We start from the raw sequence: 15,827 nt of genomic DNA, 5'->3' as shown, positions 1-15,827 counted from the left end.
ATATCCACGGACTTGGCCTCCACTGCATTCTTTGGCAGAGCATTCCACAGATTCACCACTGTCTGGCTAAAAAAGTTCCTCCTTACTTCCATTCTAAAAGGTCCATCCTTAATTTTGAGGCTGTACCCTCTAGTTCTGCATACCCCCACCACAGCAAACATCCTTTCCACATCCACAAAATAATCTGCAGATGCTGTAAAAGATCAAAGCAACACCTTCAGTACGCTGGATGAACTCAGCAGATCGGGCAGCATCAGTCAGAAACGATGAGTCAATGTTTTGGGCCGGAACCCTTCGTCAGGACTGAAGAATGAAAGATGGGGAAGGATTTGAAGAATGCTTGTAGCGTCAGTTGATAGACCAGTAATTTGAAAGACAAAGGGGGTGGGGAAGGGGAAGCATTGACGTCATTGCCCTGAAAACAATGGGTGGTAGAAGAAAGAGGTGGAACCATGAGGGAGCTGTGGGAGGGGGTAGAGTGAAATAGGGATAGAGGAAGGGAGGGGGAGGGAATTACCGGAAGTTGGAGAATTTTATGTTCATACCAAGGGGCTGGAGACCACCTAGACGGTATATGAGGTGCTGCTCCTCCAACCTGAGTTCTTCGTCGAGCACCTCCACTCTGTCCGCCACAAAAGACAGTATCTCCCAGTAGCCACCCACTTCAATTCTGCTTCCCATTCAGATATGCCCATACATGGCCTCCTCTACTGCCATGATGAGGCTAAACTCCACCCACAAAGATTCAACATTCTCTGACCCCATGTCATCTCTTTAGAAAGATGTAATTCCATCTCTTACCAACAGAGCCACACCACCGACTATGCCATCCAGCCTGTCCTTTCAATATAAATAAGAGAAGGACATCTCTTTAGAACAGAGATGTGGAGGTGCTTCTTTAGCCAGAGGGCGATGAATCTGTAGAATTCGTTGTCACAGATGGCAGTGAAGACCAAGTCATAGGGCATATTTAAAGTGGAGGTTGATAGGTCCTTGATTAGTAGGAGTGTCAGGGAGAAAGGCAGGGGAATGGAGTTGAAATGGAAAATAAATCAGCTATGATCAAATGGCGGAGCAGGCTCAATGAGCTTAATAGCCTATTTCTGCTCCTATGCCTTCTGGAAACTGAGCTGGTCAGTCACCAGTGGATGTCAAAAGGTAGACCCCTGAAACAGAAGCTACAAACATGGACTGGTTAGTCACTAGAAATTGTGCCATGTTATCATCCTCTGGGATGATAATGAACACATGGAGCTCAGCTTATAGCACAAGATAGATAAAGAAAAAGGTATCACAGCATCAGTTGTCACATTAAGGTTACTATAAACACTCAGTATCATCACAGAATAATTAGTGTTTTGTAATTTTTTTGAAAATTTCTTTCTTAATATCCTTCCTACAAATTAGATGCCTAAAGAATGCAACCCATAGTATAATGGAACCTCCACTTGTAACTTAATTCTGCCCTCAATCTCTAGGATATTTTATTTAATCAATATCACTGCATACTGTTTTTTTTTGCATCGCTCTTTATCTCTCCTGGATAATTTTGTCTCCAGGAATATTTCATAGCTAATGCCTTCCTTTCATAAAATGGGTCTCCACTGACACTACAACACCATAATCGCATGTGCCTAACAGATCTCACAGATCTCCAATTATTTTCACCACAGATCATGTTTATACTCAAGCATATTAGCCTTCCTTTCTGTTTATCAATAAATGTTGCTGAACTTGAGTGATGCTGGCAGTACCAGCATATACTGGCCATGTTTAATTAGCCTTGTGATAATGGTAGTGACATGTCCTCTTCATATGATGCAATGAATATTGTTGTTGGGTAGGAAGTTACAGAATTTAGACTCAGCAAAGATAAAGAAACAGCAACATTTTTCTAAAGCAGGGTAGTGTAGAAATTTGAGAGTATTCAGGTAGTGGCATTTTCTTAAGTCTGCTGCCTTTCATTTTATTTTTGGCGTTTAAGGGCACCAGCTTGAGTGTGCAGTTGGAAAGGACTGGACAAGTAACAACAATGCATTTTGTAGATAGCACACAGTGAACTCTTTGTAGAGGGAGGAAATGACTCAGGTATTCTATGCATGGTGATGTTCCCTTTCCTAATGTTTTATCTACCTTGCTTTTTGTTTACAACATTATATCCTGGTGTCATTTCTCTACCAAGATATCTTCAAACCGTCCTTGGTAAATCCAACTATACCAAGCTCCCACCTTCCCACAATAAGAACATGGCCACAAACTCATTACATTATAACACACTTTGTACATATCAGAACCGGCACCAAATTCTGTCCTTTATAACAATGATTCCTGCACTCACGAGCATTTGGCAACAATAGTAATCAAGCGATAATTTTTGAGCCCTGCTTTTTAATCTCTTTCCATACACAAAAATTTGCTTGTAGGAACTCATTTCTTGTTCTACCCAGTAGCTGACATTGATATGCACTAACCCTCTGGCACTCACAATCCTTCTTCAGGTTGCCTCATGGATGTCCGGCAGCAAAGAGGTAACAATCATCAGGATATGACTGTGTTGCCCTCCATCCTTTCCTGAATAATTTCATCTCTTGTCTAATCTATAACTTTGGTAAAGCCATCGACAAGGTCTCTTAAGGCAAGATGACACAGAAAATTAAGTCTCATGGGATCAGTAAAGACTTGGTAGGTTGGAATCAAAATTGCCTTTGCCACAGTGCAGAGAAGGTGCTATTCTGACTAGAGGTACCCCATCAGATTTGATTCCTCTGTACTCCAGCTTTGCATTAGCAAATTTATATTGGGAGACAGTCATCAGAATTGTATGAAATAGTATAACCATCCCTATAGATCTTAAAACTGCTTCAACCTTTTACAGTCATTGCCTAGTTATTTATGGCATGTATTTGGAGCGAAAAAATATCTAGGAAATATCTCAAACAAAAGTGATGAAACTAGTCCTCTTCTTTGATGCCTGAAATGAATTCTGCTCTTAGTTACATCCTAGAGGGGGAAAACAATCCAACATCGGGGCCAGACTCCTAATAATCAAAGCTTGACCAAAGATTGACTAAGGTCTTCTGAACCAAAATGAGGTTCTGCCATTATATCAGTGCCTTGAAACTCCAAGACAGGCGAACAAAACAAAGATAGATTACAAATTAGTTTTTATCTGTTGTTAATATAACTGCGTTACTTACTATTTCTACTACATTCAGAGGATTCAACCATTGACAAAGAGCTCAAGCCTCAGATTAGTTTCATGATTTACTGTAAGAACGAACCATAACAATGCCTGGATCTTCATTTGGGATTTGGAGTTTCTATCATATACACAGTAGATAATCTACTTATGTTTTAAAACATTTTACCACTTACCTTTTCAGTTGTCACAGTGAGAGATGGAACAGTGGATGACAATTCCAAAGATTTTTTGATTTTTTGATGTCTATATTTATCTCTATCCTTCTGTTTCTGTAGGAAATTCATGAATAATCATGAATAAACAATAATGCAACATCTTTTTCAAGCAACAAGTAATTTAAACTGAACATCTAAATGTAATACATGAACAAATATGAATCGTGTACTTAAAATTTTGCCTTCATGTATTCTGTTCCCATGGCAGGTTACAATTTGGCATCACAATTTTGCTGATCTATTTTAGCTCCTTATTATGACACTCCCCACTTCAAACTCAAAACCTTATCGTTTTATTTAAACTCTTCCAGGGTCTACTTGTCTTCCCCCAAGTTCACTGAACATTAATCCCCTCATCCCTTCTAATCACCAAACCTTAATACCAGATTTTCAGTTCCTTCAACTCCACCTTCCCAGGCAACATCCTTCTTGTCACCTTGTCATTAATAGCAATGTCATAATTCACCTACATGCACTCTTCAACATTTCTGTACAAAAGGCTGCAAATTTCTCCACAAGACTCTGCCTCCTTTCTCCTTACTTTTAAACACCCCTCAAAAGGCAATTCTTCGTATTTAATCTTGAATTGTTCCTTTAATTTGGAACACTTTACTGCATTCAAGCCATGGCATCAATATTGCCTGCTGTTACGTCAAGACAAATAGACTACTTCAATCTATACTGACAGCAAAATAATTTGAACTATTTTGTGTAACCAAAACAAAAGAATATCAAAATATTGTTGTACTGAGCTACTGAAGGGGACAAAATAAACAATACTTTTAATGAAGATATAATTATGTGTTTATACACAGAACTAAATCCAAAGCACAAGAAATAACAAATATTCTATTTTGTTTACAATTACTTTAAAATTTTAAATACAAATGATTAAAGTGAATTATTTTTGTTTTACATGTGGAAGAAATATTGGTGAAAAGGGCGACTTTTCATGATTTTTCAGCATGTTCCAAAATGCCTACAACCATTGATGTGGAATTACTGAATTAAAAAGAAAAAACATCTACCAATTTAAATAGAACAAGGTCCAATAAAAGCAATAAAATATCAACTGGCTATTGTAGGTGGTGTTTATTGAGAGAGAAAGAAAGAAAGAAAGATCAAAACGAGAGCACCTTCAATCTTCAAAATTATAGAATCAAAGTTCAAACCTTGATCCCATCTGGGGTATGTATTATTGCTCAGGCACCACATAAGCTTCAGTTCTAACTGCCATCCTTTGCTCCATATCCCTAGACTCCCCAAGCAGACAATGGAGGAATGATACATCCATCATGAAGGAACACTTAACCAATCCCATTTGAAAGATGGCATATCTGATTATGCAGTTTTTCCCTAGCATAGAATTGATACATAGCTAAACTTTTGTGGTCACATTTCCAAAATAACCTACCACCTTCTCAGAAGTGAAAGTGCTATTAAATTGGACCATGGCACATGCCTCAAAGTGAAAACAGTTCCTCACTCTACATTTGGAAAGGCAATGACTAATTAGGAATAGTCAGCATGTCTTTTTATCAGTCAGTTCAATTGTCAACAACATCTCCTCCACAATATTCCTCAGCACAGATGCACCACAAGGCTGCATGATTAGTCCCCTGCTCTACTCACTTTATACTTAACACCATGAGGCTCACAGCTCCAATGCCATATACAAGTTTGCTGATGACACCACTGTGGCCGAATCAAGGGTGGTGACAAATCAGTACACAGGAGGGAGATTGAACATCTAGCAGAGTGATGCTACAACACCTCTTGTCAATGTCAGCAAGACCAAGGAGATGATTACTAGCCTCAAGACGAGGAAACCAGAGGTCCGTGAGCCAGTCCTCATCAGGAGGGGAGTAGGATGGTCAGAGGTGGGGAGGGTCAGCAACTTTAAACTCCTCAGTGTTCTTTTCAGAGGATCTGTCTTGGGTCTATCATGTAAGTGCCATTATAAAGAAAGCATAGCAGCACCTCTACTTTCTTAGAAGTTTGTGTAGATTCAGCATGTCATCTAAAACTCTGACAAACTTCTACATATGTGTAGTGGAAGGTATATTGACTAGTTGTATCACGGCCTGGTATGGAAACACCAATGCACTTGTACAGAAATGCCTACAAGAAGTAGCAGATATGGCCAGTCCATCATTGGTAAAGCCCTCGTCAGTACTGAGCATATTTACATGGAGCGCTGTCACAGGAAAGCAGCATCCATCAAGGACCCTCACTATCCAGACCATATTTTCTTCTCGTTGCTGCCACGCTCTCTTTTCATTGCTGCCTTCAAGAGCCTCAGGACCCGCACCACAGGGGATAACTTCAGCTGCCCCACCACTGAACTGCTTCCACTGAATTGGTCTCATTTTCAAGAACTCTTCAGCTTCATCATCTATTGTTAATTTCTTTATTATTAAATATTTTCTCTTTCTTTTGCATTTGCACTGTTTGTTGCGGTTTTTTTGTACATTGATTGTTGTTGGATGTGGTCGTTTTCATGATTCTCTTGGGTTTCTTTTATTTGCTGTGATTGCTTACAAGAAAACAAATCTCAGGGTTGTATATGGTGACATACACGTACTTGATAATAAATTTATTTTGAAATTTGAAATTGTGTCTCACAAAATTGAGAGTTGACAAGGACCAGGCATTAGATATCATCTACATGGACTTTAGCAAAGCCTTTGACCATGTCCCACTCGGTAGGCTTGACTGAGAATGTGGAATATGTGGGATCCAGGATGAACAAGGCAACTGGATACAAAATTGGCTTGGTGGTAGGAGGCTTTCAGAGGTCTGTGACCAGCATGAATTGTCACTGGGTCCACCGTTATTGGTCATCTATAATATCTATTTAGTTGGTATTATCATTAAGATTGCGGAGGATATCAAAACTGATGGCATACTGGGCAGTGAAGAAGGTTACCAAAGACTACAACAGGACAGTAGGTCAAGAAGTGGCAGATGGAATTAAGCTGGAAAGAGTGCAGAAAAGATTCACAAGGATGGGGGGTTTGAGTTTTAAGGAGGCTGGTCCAATGTTGAATCCGATTTGTTATTTCATCCTCAATGTCAAACGACTGAACCTTCTGCACCAGCCTTCATTATCAAAAGCCTTCCTAAAGTGCAAGTAGAAAATATCCAATGACTTTCCTTCATCAATTTTCCTGGCAACCTACTCAAATAAACTATAAGATTGGTTAGACACACCTTATCACACACAAAGTCACATTGACTACCCCTAATCAGGCCCTGTCTATCAAAATACTTACATACATCCTGTTCATTCAAATGCCTTCCAATAACTTACCTCACTACTAACATCAGGCTCACCGGCCTATAACTTTACAGGTTATTCTTAGAGCGTTTCTTGAATATGGAACAACGTTAGCTATCTTCCAGTCCTGCTTGTACCTTATTTATGATTAAGGCTATTTTAAATACCTCTGCTAGGGCCCTTGGAATATCTGCCCTAGCCTCCCACAAGGTCAGAAGGGACACCCTGTCAGACCCTAGGGAATTATCCACCCTACTTTGTCTCAGGACAGCAAACTTATGTATTCTGGATATGATGCATGACCTCACTGCTGTTTTGTCTCAGTTTTATAGACTTTGCATTCATCACTTAATTAAATAAAGATACAAAAGACCCATTTAAGATATCCCCTTCACAAATATCTGAATATGCGGGAAATGCTGGGACACCTCAGCAGACCAGGCAGCATCTATAGAAAAGAGTACAGACGACATTTCGGGCCAAGATCCTTCAGCAGATCTCTCCTTTATGTTTCAGCTCCCCGCATAGATAACCATGCTGATCTTCAAGTGGACCAATTTTGTCCCTATCTATCCTTAATGTTGAAATCAATTAAAAACACAAAATATGAGAAAAGTATACAGAGATCAACCCAGACCTCAAAAGTTGCAAACCAATGGAAGTACACATTCAAACAAAGGACATCGTGGACAGGGCTTAATTCTAAAAGCAACTGATCTATTATTGCAGACACTGTAGGTGTTCAAGCTTCATACAAGCCATCTTGAAGAGAAGTACAAATAAACTGTATGGAAAAGATGAACAGAAAACATAATTACAAAATGAAACAAGATCAGAACATACGTTCTGATGACAATTATTTCCACACTAGTACTTCTGAGATGTCTCCCTTTTTCCATTATCATGGCTTCCTTCCAATCTTAATCAATATAGTTTTCAATTATGTCCATTCTATTTCCTGCAATTCTAGCAACAAACACAAAATGCTGGAGGAACTCAGTAAGCCAGGCAGCATCTATGGAAAAAAGTACAGTTGACGTTTTTGGTTGAGACCCTTCCGCAGGACTGGAGAAAAAAAGATGAGGAATAGATTTAAAAGGTGGAGGAAGAGAAAGAGAAACATGAGGTGATAGGTGAAACCAGGGGGGAGAGGGATGAAGAAAAGAGCTGGGAATTTGATTGGTGAGAGATATAGGCCTGGAGAAGGGGGAATCTGATAGGAGAGGACAGAAGCCAATGGAAGAGGAAAAGGGGGTAAGGAGCACCAGAGAGGTGGGCAAGCAAGGAGATAAGGTGAGAGAGGGAAAAGGGGATGGGGACTGGTGAGGGAGAGGGTGGGGGCGGAGGGGGCCACTACCAGAAGTTTGAGAAATCAGTTTTCATGCCATCAGGTTGGAGGCTACCCAGATGGAATACAAGGTGTTGTTCCACCAACCTGAATGTGGCCTCAGCACGACAGTTGAGGAATGACATACCAGAATGGGAGTGGGAAGTGGAATTGGAATTAAGTGTTAATGCTCGGTGAAGCGATCTCCCAATCTACATCGGGTCTTTCCAATATATAGGAGGCCACACCGGGAGTACTAAACACAGTATATGACCCCAACAGACTCAAAGGTAAAGTGTTGCCTCTCCTTAATGGACTGTTTGGGGCTCTGAATGGTAGTGAGGGAGGAGGTGTAGCAGTAGGTGTAGCACTTGCTCTGCTTGCAAGGGTAAGTGCCAGGAGGTATATCAGTGGGGAGGGATGAATGGGCAAGGGAGTCGCATAGGAGCAATCCCTGTGGAAAGCAGAAAGTGCGGGCGGGCGGGGGGGGGGGAATGTGCTTGGTGGTGGGATCCTGTTGGAGATGATGGAAGTTCAGGAGAATTATGTGCTGGATGCAGAGGCCTGGTAATTCTACCCTTGTCTCTATTCCTCTACAGTCAACAGGTTACCCTCTTTCATTTCCACCAGCTTGAAATGATGCCACCACCATACACATTTTCTCCTTGCCTCCCAGCACTCTTCAAGTTAAGTGCTGTCCATGATTCCTTCATGCACTTTTCAATCTTCAGCAAAGCCATCTCCCCTGCAACTGCTGAAAGGCAGATTTATGGGAAGAGTAAGAGCTTTCAGGTGTTTTACATTTTAAGTTCAAGTTTATTGTCATTCTCCCATACACTTGCATAGAACCAAATGAAATACTGTTCTTTCGGACCAAGGTGCACAACATAGTACATATAACTCACAACATGTAAAGTGATATTATCCCATAATTCACCATTGATCTCTAAGGCTTCTTGCACTGCTGCAGTGTCCAGTGCAAGTACAAAGAAAACATCTCCCCTTCTTACATACATCAAGATGCAGTAAATTCAATTTCAAGGGATGAGGTTTCCTAGTATTTGCCAGAACTAACGACAAGTTATCAATCTGCTGTGTTAACTTAACTTTACTCTCTCCACAAATGGGGTCTTTCCACATTTTTCCCTTTTTTTTCCCCTAAGAGTGCAGTATTTTGTATTTGACAGTTACAGTCTGCATCCCCACCCTATCCTTTGTTGTACACACACAATAATTCTCCAATTGCCAGCAGCACCACCACCTTTTGCAACGTTCAACTCTCTTTATCTCCACCTGATCAGAGACATTGTGATCTGTCTACCCACATCAAATCAATGACCTGAAAAATTAATTATGTTTATATCTCCACAGAAGCTGCCTAACCTGCTTAGTTTATCCATTTTCATTATTCGTTTCTGTTTAAAGAACCTATTTCACTGCCAGAATTACATACCTATCAGATGATCACATTTGCTTTCAGTAATATTATGAAAACAGTCAAGTCTACATCCTCAATAGATCACTGTATTGACATCAAAATATACTGAACCATTTGATATTATAAAAAATTTACATTCTCTCTTGATCAATAGCAATGGAATCATTGCATAACTGGAGTCAATATTGCTTCAATGTACCTTGGTTGATAATAAAGTTTGTATAAAACAAAATGCTAAAATCTGTAGCAATAGAATTTTGTCAAAGTGGGGAGCATTGGTTTGAAGAGTTAAATCCTCAAAAGCAAAAGCTTTGTTGTAGGAAACCCTGCAAAAAGTTAAAAAAAAATTAACACTCAATGCTCACAGCAAATTTTCGCTCTCTCCTACTTAAAAGAAATATTTATTACCCTTCTTTTTGAATTAAGGGTCTCACCCTTATAATTCAGTCACTTCATGTACAAGTATTTTTAAATTTGATAAATAATTACAGACTTGGCTGATTACTGCTGATTAAACAATAAGGTCTATAAATTTCAGTACCACATGACTTGAGGATGCAGCAAAATAAAACGATGACCATTTCTGTGTGGTTCAGAAATTTCACTGTGCACCCCCTCAAATGATTGCTATGTGCACTTTATTAAATTCCAGATCAAGTGTTGATCCAACAACATTCCCTTTATCATGTTCCTTTTTGATTAATGGGAATTTAGACTAAACTACCCTAGGAGGAGCAACTATTGTTGTCATTCCACTGAGCAGTGCCAGTTTTCAATTTCGCTAAGGTAGTCTTTGTTCCTCCCTATCACAAAGCTACTCAGCCCATTGACTAAACATCATCAACTGGCCAAATGGAGAAATTCCAATTAACCCAGGTCTATTCCAATCCAACCCTGAAAGAGCTCCCAATTTCAGAATTTCTAAAATAGAAGGGGCTGCACAGTATTGCTTCCGGAAGTGAAGATGTCTCATGATTAACATAGCTCATATTCCAGAGGACAGGAATAGGCCCTCTAGCTTACAATGTTGTGCTGAACTAATTAAATCAGTAATCGAATGCTCAACGAAACTAATGCCTTCTGCCTACACAATGTCTATATCCTTCCATTTCCTGCACATTCATGTGCCTGTCTAAAAGTCTCCTCAACATCTCAATCGTATCTGTCTCCACCAAGGTTCAAAGTAAAGTTTATTATAAAAGTACATGATACTAAAGTTCTGGCGGCCTAGTCAGCGCAGGAGGAGCAGTCCACAGTGAAAAGGTTACTCGCAGGTCAGCAACACTTCTTTAAAAGGAGACCTTCGCAGGCATCTGGGCTCATTCCGAATGCTCAACCAGCAGCAGGAGCAGGTCACAGCAATGAGGTTTCTTACAGGTTGGCGACACTTGTTTAAAAGTACAGAAGGAACAAGCGGGGCAGCCATTATTGGGAATAGGCCAGTGGCGAGAGGAATGTCACATTTTGTCTCAAAGGAGGCATTGACTCTAGGTAAGCTTTTGTTAAGGTTCCCTTTTTTCCCTCCTAGTGTAGTAAGTGGCTGTTGTGAGTTCTTCATGTTCAATGTTGGAGTCCTGGGAGACCTAGTCTCCCAGGGAACGACATCTGCAGGAGGTGTATCCAGCTGCAGCTCCTCAAAGACCGTATTAGGGATCTGGAGCAGCAGTTAGATGACCGTCGGAGTCGGGAGATAATCGAACAGAGTTACAGTGAAGTAGTCACCCCTAAGTTGCAGAGGCCAGTAGCTGGATGACTGTCAGGAGAAATGGAAATGTGAATAGGCAGTTAGCGCAGAGCACCTCTGTGACCATTCCCCTCAATAATAAATATACTACTTTGGATACCGTTGTGGGGGATGACCTCACAGGGGAATGCCATGGAGACCAGGTTGCTGGCACTAAGCATAGGTCTATGGTGCAGAAGGGAAAGAGCGAGAAGAGGGGAGCGGTAGTGATAAAAGACTCAATAGTCAGGGGAACAGACAGGAGATTCTGTGGACATGAACAGGACACCCAAATGGTATGTTGTCTCCTTGGTGCCAGGGTCAGGGACGTCTTGGATCGTGTCCACAGCATTTTGGAGAGGGAGGGAGAGCAGCCAGATGTCTTTGTACATATTGGTACCAATGATATACAAAGGAAAAGCAAAAAAGTCCCGAAAATAGAATTTAGAGAGCTAGATAGAAAGCTGAGAAGCAGGACCTCCAGGGTAGTAATTTCTGGATTGCTGCCCATGCCACGCGCCAGTGAGGGCAGAAACAAATCAATGCACGGCTGAGAAGCTGGTGCAGGGGGGAGGCTTTCAGGTTCTTGGATCATTGGGATCTTTTCTGGGGGAGGTTGCATCTGAACCCAAGGGGAACCAATCGGAGGCAGTGATCACAATATGATTGAGTTCGACTTATAATTTGATACGGAGAAAGTAAAGTCTGTTGTAGAAGTATTTCAGTGGCGCAAAGGAAATTACAGTAGTATGAGAAAGGAGCCGGCCAAAATAAATTGGAAGGAGATGCTGGCAGGGATGACAGCAAAGCAGCAATGGATTGAGTTTCTGGGAAAAATGAGGAAGGTACAGGATAGATGTACTTCAAAAACAAAGAAATACTCAAATGACAAAATATTACAACCAATGCTGACAAGGGAAGTCAAAGGTAACGTTAAAGCAAAAGAGAGGGCATGCAACAAAGCAAAAATTAGCAGGAAGATAGAGGATTGGGAAGCTTTTAAAAACCTACAGAGAGCAACTAAAGGAATCATTAGGAGGAAAAAGAACTAAAATATGAAAGCAAGCTAGCAAACAATATCAAAGTGGATAGTAAAAGCTTTTTCAAGTATGTAAAAAAAAAAGAGAGATGAGAGTGGATATAGAACCACTAGAAAATGAGGCTGGAAAAATAATAATGGGGGACAAGGAGATGGCAGATGAACTAAATGAGTATTTTGTATCAGCCTTTACTGTGGAAGACACGAGCAGTGTACCAGATGTTGAATAGTGTGAGGGAAGAGAAGTGAGTGCAGTTACTATTACAAGGGAGAAGGTGATCAAAAGGCTTAAAGACCTAAGGGTACATAAGTCATGCAGACCAGATGAAATGCACCCTATGGTTCTGAAAGAGGTAACGTTAGAGATAATGGAGGCTTTAGTAATGACCTTTCCAAAATCATTGGACTCCGGTATGCCGCAAGAAGACTGGAAAATTGCAAATGTTCCAAAAATCCAAACATCTGAGATGCAAAGGAACTTGGGAGTCTTTGTGCAGAACACCCTAAAGGCTAACTTGCAGGTTGAGACAGTGGTGAGGAAGGCAAATGCAATGTTAGCATTCATTTCAAGAGGTCCAGCATATAAGGGCAGAGATGTTATGCTAAGGCTTTAAAGGGAATTGGTGAGGCCTCACATTGAGTATTCTGAACAGTTTTGGGCTCCTCATCTAAGAAAAGATGTGCCGGCATTGGAGAAGGTTTAGAGAATGTTCACAAGGATGATTCCAGGAATGAAAGGATTATCATACGAGGAACGTTTGATAGCTCTGAGACTGTACTTGCTGAAATCTATAAGGATGAGCAGGGCATCTCATTGAAACCTTTCGAATGTTGAAATGCCTGGACAGAGTAGGTGTGGAAACGATGTTTCTCATGATGAGGGAGTCTAGGACAAGAGGGCACAGCCTCAGAATAGAGGAGTGTTCATTTAAAACAGAGATATGGAGAAATTTCTTTAGCCAGAGGGTGGTGAATTTGTGGAATTTATTACCACGGGCGTCTGGGGTGGCTAGGTCGCTGCGTGTATTTCAGGCAGAGCTTGACAGATTATTGATTGGACATGGCATCAAATGTTATTGTGGGAAGGCCGGGGAGTGGGGCTAAGGAGGGGAATAAAGGATCAGCCATGATAGAATGGGCCAAATGGCCTAATACTGCTCCTGTGTCTTATGGTTTTATATCAACATATACAACCCTGTGGGCATACTCAACGAATCTATAGAATAGTAACTATAACAGGATCAATGAAAGATAAAGATCAACCAGAGTGCAACAAGACAGCAAACTATGCAAATGCAAGTATAAATAAATAGCAATAAATAACAAGAACATGAGATGAAGAGTCCTTGAAAGTGAGTTAACTGGTTGTGGGAACATTTCAATGATGGGGCAAGAGAAGTTGAGTGTAGTTATCCCCTTTTGTTCAAGAGCCTGATGGTTCAGGAGTAGTAACTCTTCTTGAACCTGGTGGTGTAAGTCCTGAGGCTCCTGTATCTTCTACCTGACAGCAGCAGCGAGAAGTGAGCATGACTTGGGTGGCCATGATGCCTGATGATGGATGCTGTTTTCCTGCTACAGTGTTTCATGTTGATATGCTCAATGGTCAGGTGGGTTTTACCCATGATGTCCTACTTTTTGTAGGATTTTCCATTCAAAGACTGGTGTTTCCCAATGTCGTTGCACCACCCCAGGCAGTGCATTCCAGTCACCTATCACCCTGTGTGTGGAGAAACTTGCCCCAAGCATCTCCTTTGATCTTAACCCCCTCACCTTAAATGAATGCCCTCTGGTATTTAACTCTTCAATACTAGGAAAAAGATAGTGGTTATCCACAAGGTTGTTTCAAACCTTCAACACTGATTGTGTTGTTTTCTCATTCTCACTATGAAAACGTGGGTAGCCTCGGGTGCTCCGTTTGCACCCACATTTCAAAAACATACTGGTTGTGTAAGCTGTAATTAGTGTAAGAGAATGGTGAGAGAATCAAAAGAGCATCAAAGATGTACTAATAGGCATGACAGAGAGAATAAGTTATAAGGAAATAAGTGGTGGAACAGGAATTTTGGAATTGCTCTGCATGGACTCAATGAACCAAATTATTATCTTACGTCTTAAGAGTAAACTTTGAGGTAATACATTCTGGCTGCATTGTCTCCTGTAGTCACTACAGTACTGAGGCCTCTAATTCAACCATCCTGAAGACTCTTAGCTACCCAAATGTCTTAAGTCCCAATCTCCAAACAACAACCTTCCATACCTGAACTCCATGTACCATACACCTGATTCTGTTCAATGACTGATGAATTTATCTCACAATCCAGGCCTCAATTCAAATCATCTCCCCTAAAAAGCCAACACTAACCACAGGGTTGATTCAGATTCTCTTGAAAACTCTACACCAATGGCACTGGAAGTCTGAATAAACCCTATTGGCTTATACCTCATTCTGAGATAACTATCAACAGCACATTCCCACTCAATCATAATAATCAACACTTCTCTACACCAGCACCATAGCCTCACTGTTTGGGGACACTGGAAACCAGCCATACCCTTTGCCTCCCTCTTCACCCTCTGCTAGGCAACATATCCCCAAAAGTGTAATGCCCTGATGCAGGGTCTAAACATCGATCATTCTTCTGCCTCTACAAATACTACTTGACTCCAGCAGTGATTTTTTTTGCTGAATACATAATCAGCAGAGCCTAAAACTAAACAAAAAAAATTATTTGTGCACATTTCCAAGGCACACCTGGACCAATACACTATAGTTTCTTGCCTCATGTTATTTGTTACTGCTATATAAATTTATTGCAGATTTATCAGTGACACTTGCCTACTAAATGTTGATAGTTAGAACACACACCTGGTTCTTTGCTATCAGGCTACGAAGAAAACCCAAACACAAACTATGAATTAAATGAGTTTTCCTTCCAATTACTATCTTTGATTTCAAACAAATTAACTTGCAAGGTCATATGGAAGTCATTTACATTGGAGTATGAGTTTTCTTCTGAAGCAAAAGGCAATTGATATCCATTACATCTCAAATTCCATGCCCTATTCCTCACAGTCCCAAATTACTTAAAACTCTTTGTTACATCCAAGCACAACTTATCTAATATTTTCCTGACCAACCTTTCATCACTCATTCTGTTTTGCCCAGTTCACCCAGCACCCTGCTGACCACAACCCATTCAATCTACACATGAATCCTTGGTAAACCACTGTAGCTCGCAATTATCAAAACCTCCAAATTTTCAATTTTAAACCTCCTGTTTAAATTTCCTTGCTATCTTAATTCTTCTGATCTCCATATCCTTCATCTATAAGTAACCTTATTCTTCTAATTCTAGCTTAACAAAATTTATTTTTCTTGTTGCAGCATGGACAGCTATGCCATCGGTAGCCTAAGCACCACACTAAAAATCTCCATAAATAATCCTACAATTATATAGTTTGAAGACATACTTCAGCCTAAATCATCCAAAACAACCAAGTAGTCTACTTGAGATAGTCCCATTTCTCAGTGTTTGATACATGTCCTCTAAACAAGGGTTTTTTTTTATACCATGGACTCCTACCAGTAACTGAGGTGTCCGT

At 40.5% G+C, this 15,827-nt stretch overlaps 1 protein-coding gene across 9 annotated transcripts in view; it reads right to left on the bottom strand.

Moving 5' to 3' along the window:
• The window catches only part of mllt10 (MLLT10 histone lysine methyltransferase DOT1L cofactor), a 279,374-nt gene that overhangs the window by 163,365 nt on the left and 100,182 nt on the right, over positions 1–15,827 (bottom strand). For all 9 annotated transcript variants that reach the window (XM_063044224.1, XM_063044228.1, XM_063044227.1 and 6 more), the window contains one exon: positions 3,376–3,471. In XM_063044224.1, the coding sequence (XP_062900294.1) occupies positions 3,376–3,471 (96 nt within the window). The remainder of the gene's footprint in view (positions 1–3,375; positions 3,472–15,827) is intronic.

The sequence above is a fragment of the Mobula hypostoma genome, chromosome 3 (assembly GCF_963921235.1).
Source record: "Mobula hypostoma chromosome 3, sMobHyp1.1, whole genome shotgun sequence".
NCBI classification, from domain to species: domain Eukaryota; kingdom Metazoa; phylum Chordata; class Chondrichthyes; order Myliobatiformes; family Myliobatidae; genus Mobula; species Mobula hypostoma.
This window is presented reverse-complemented; position numbering and strand designations above follow the sequence as displayed.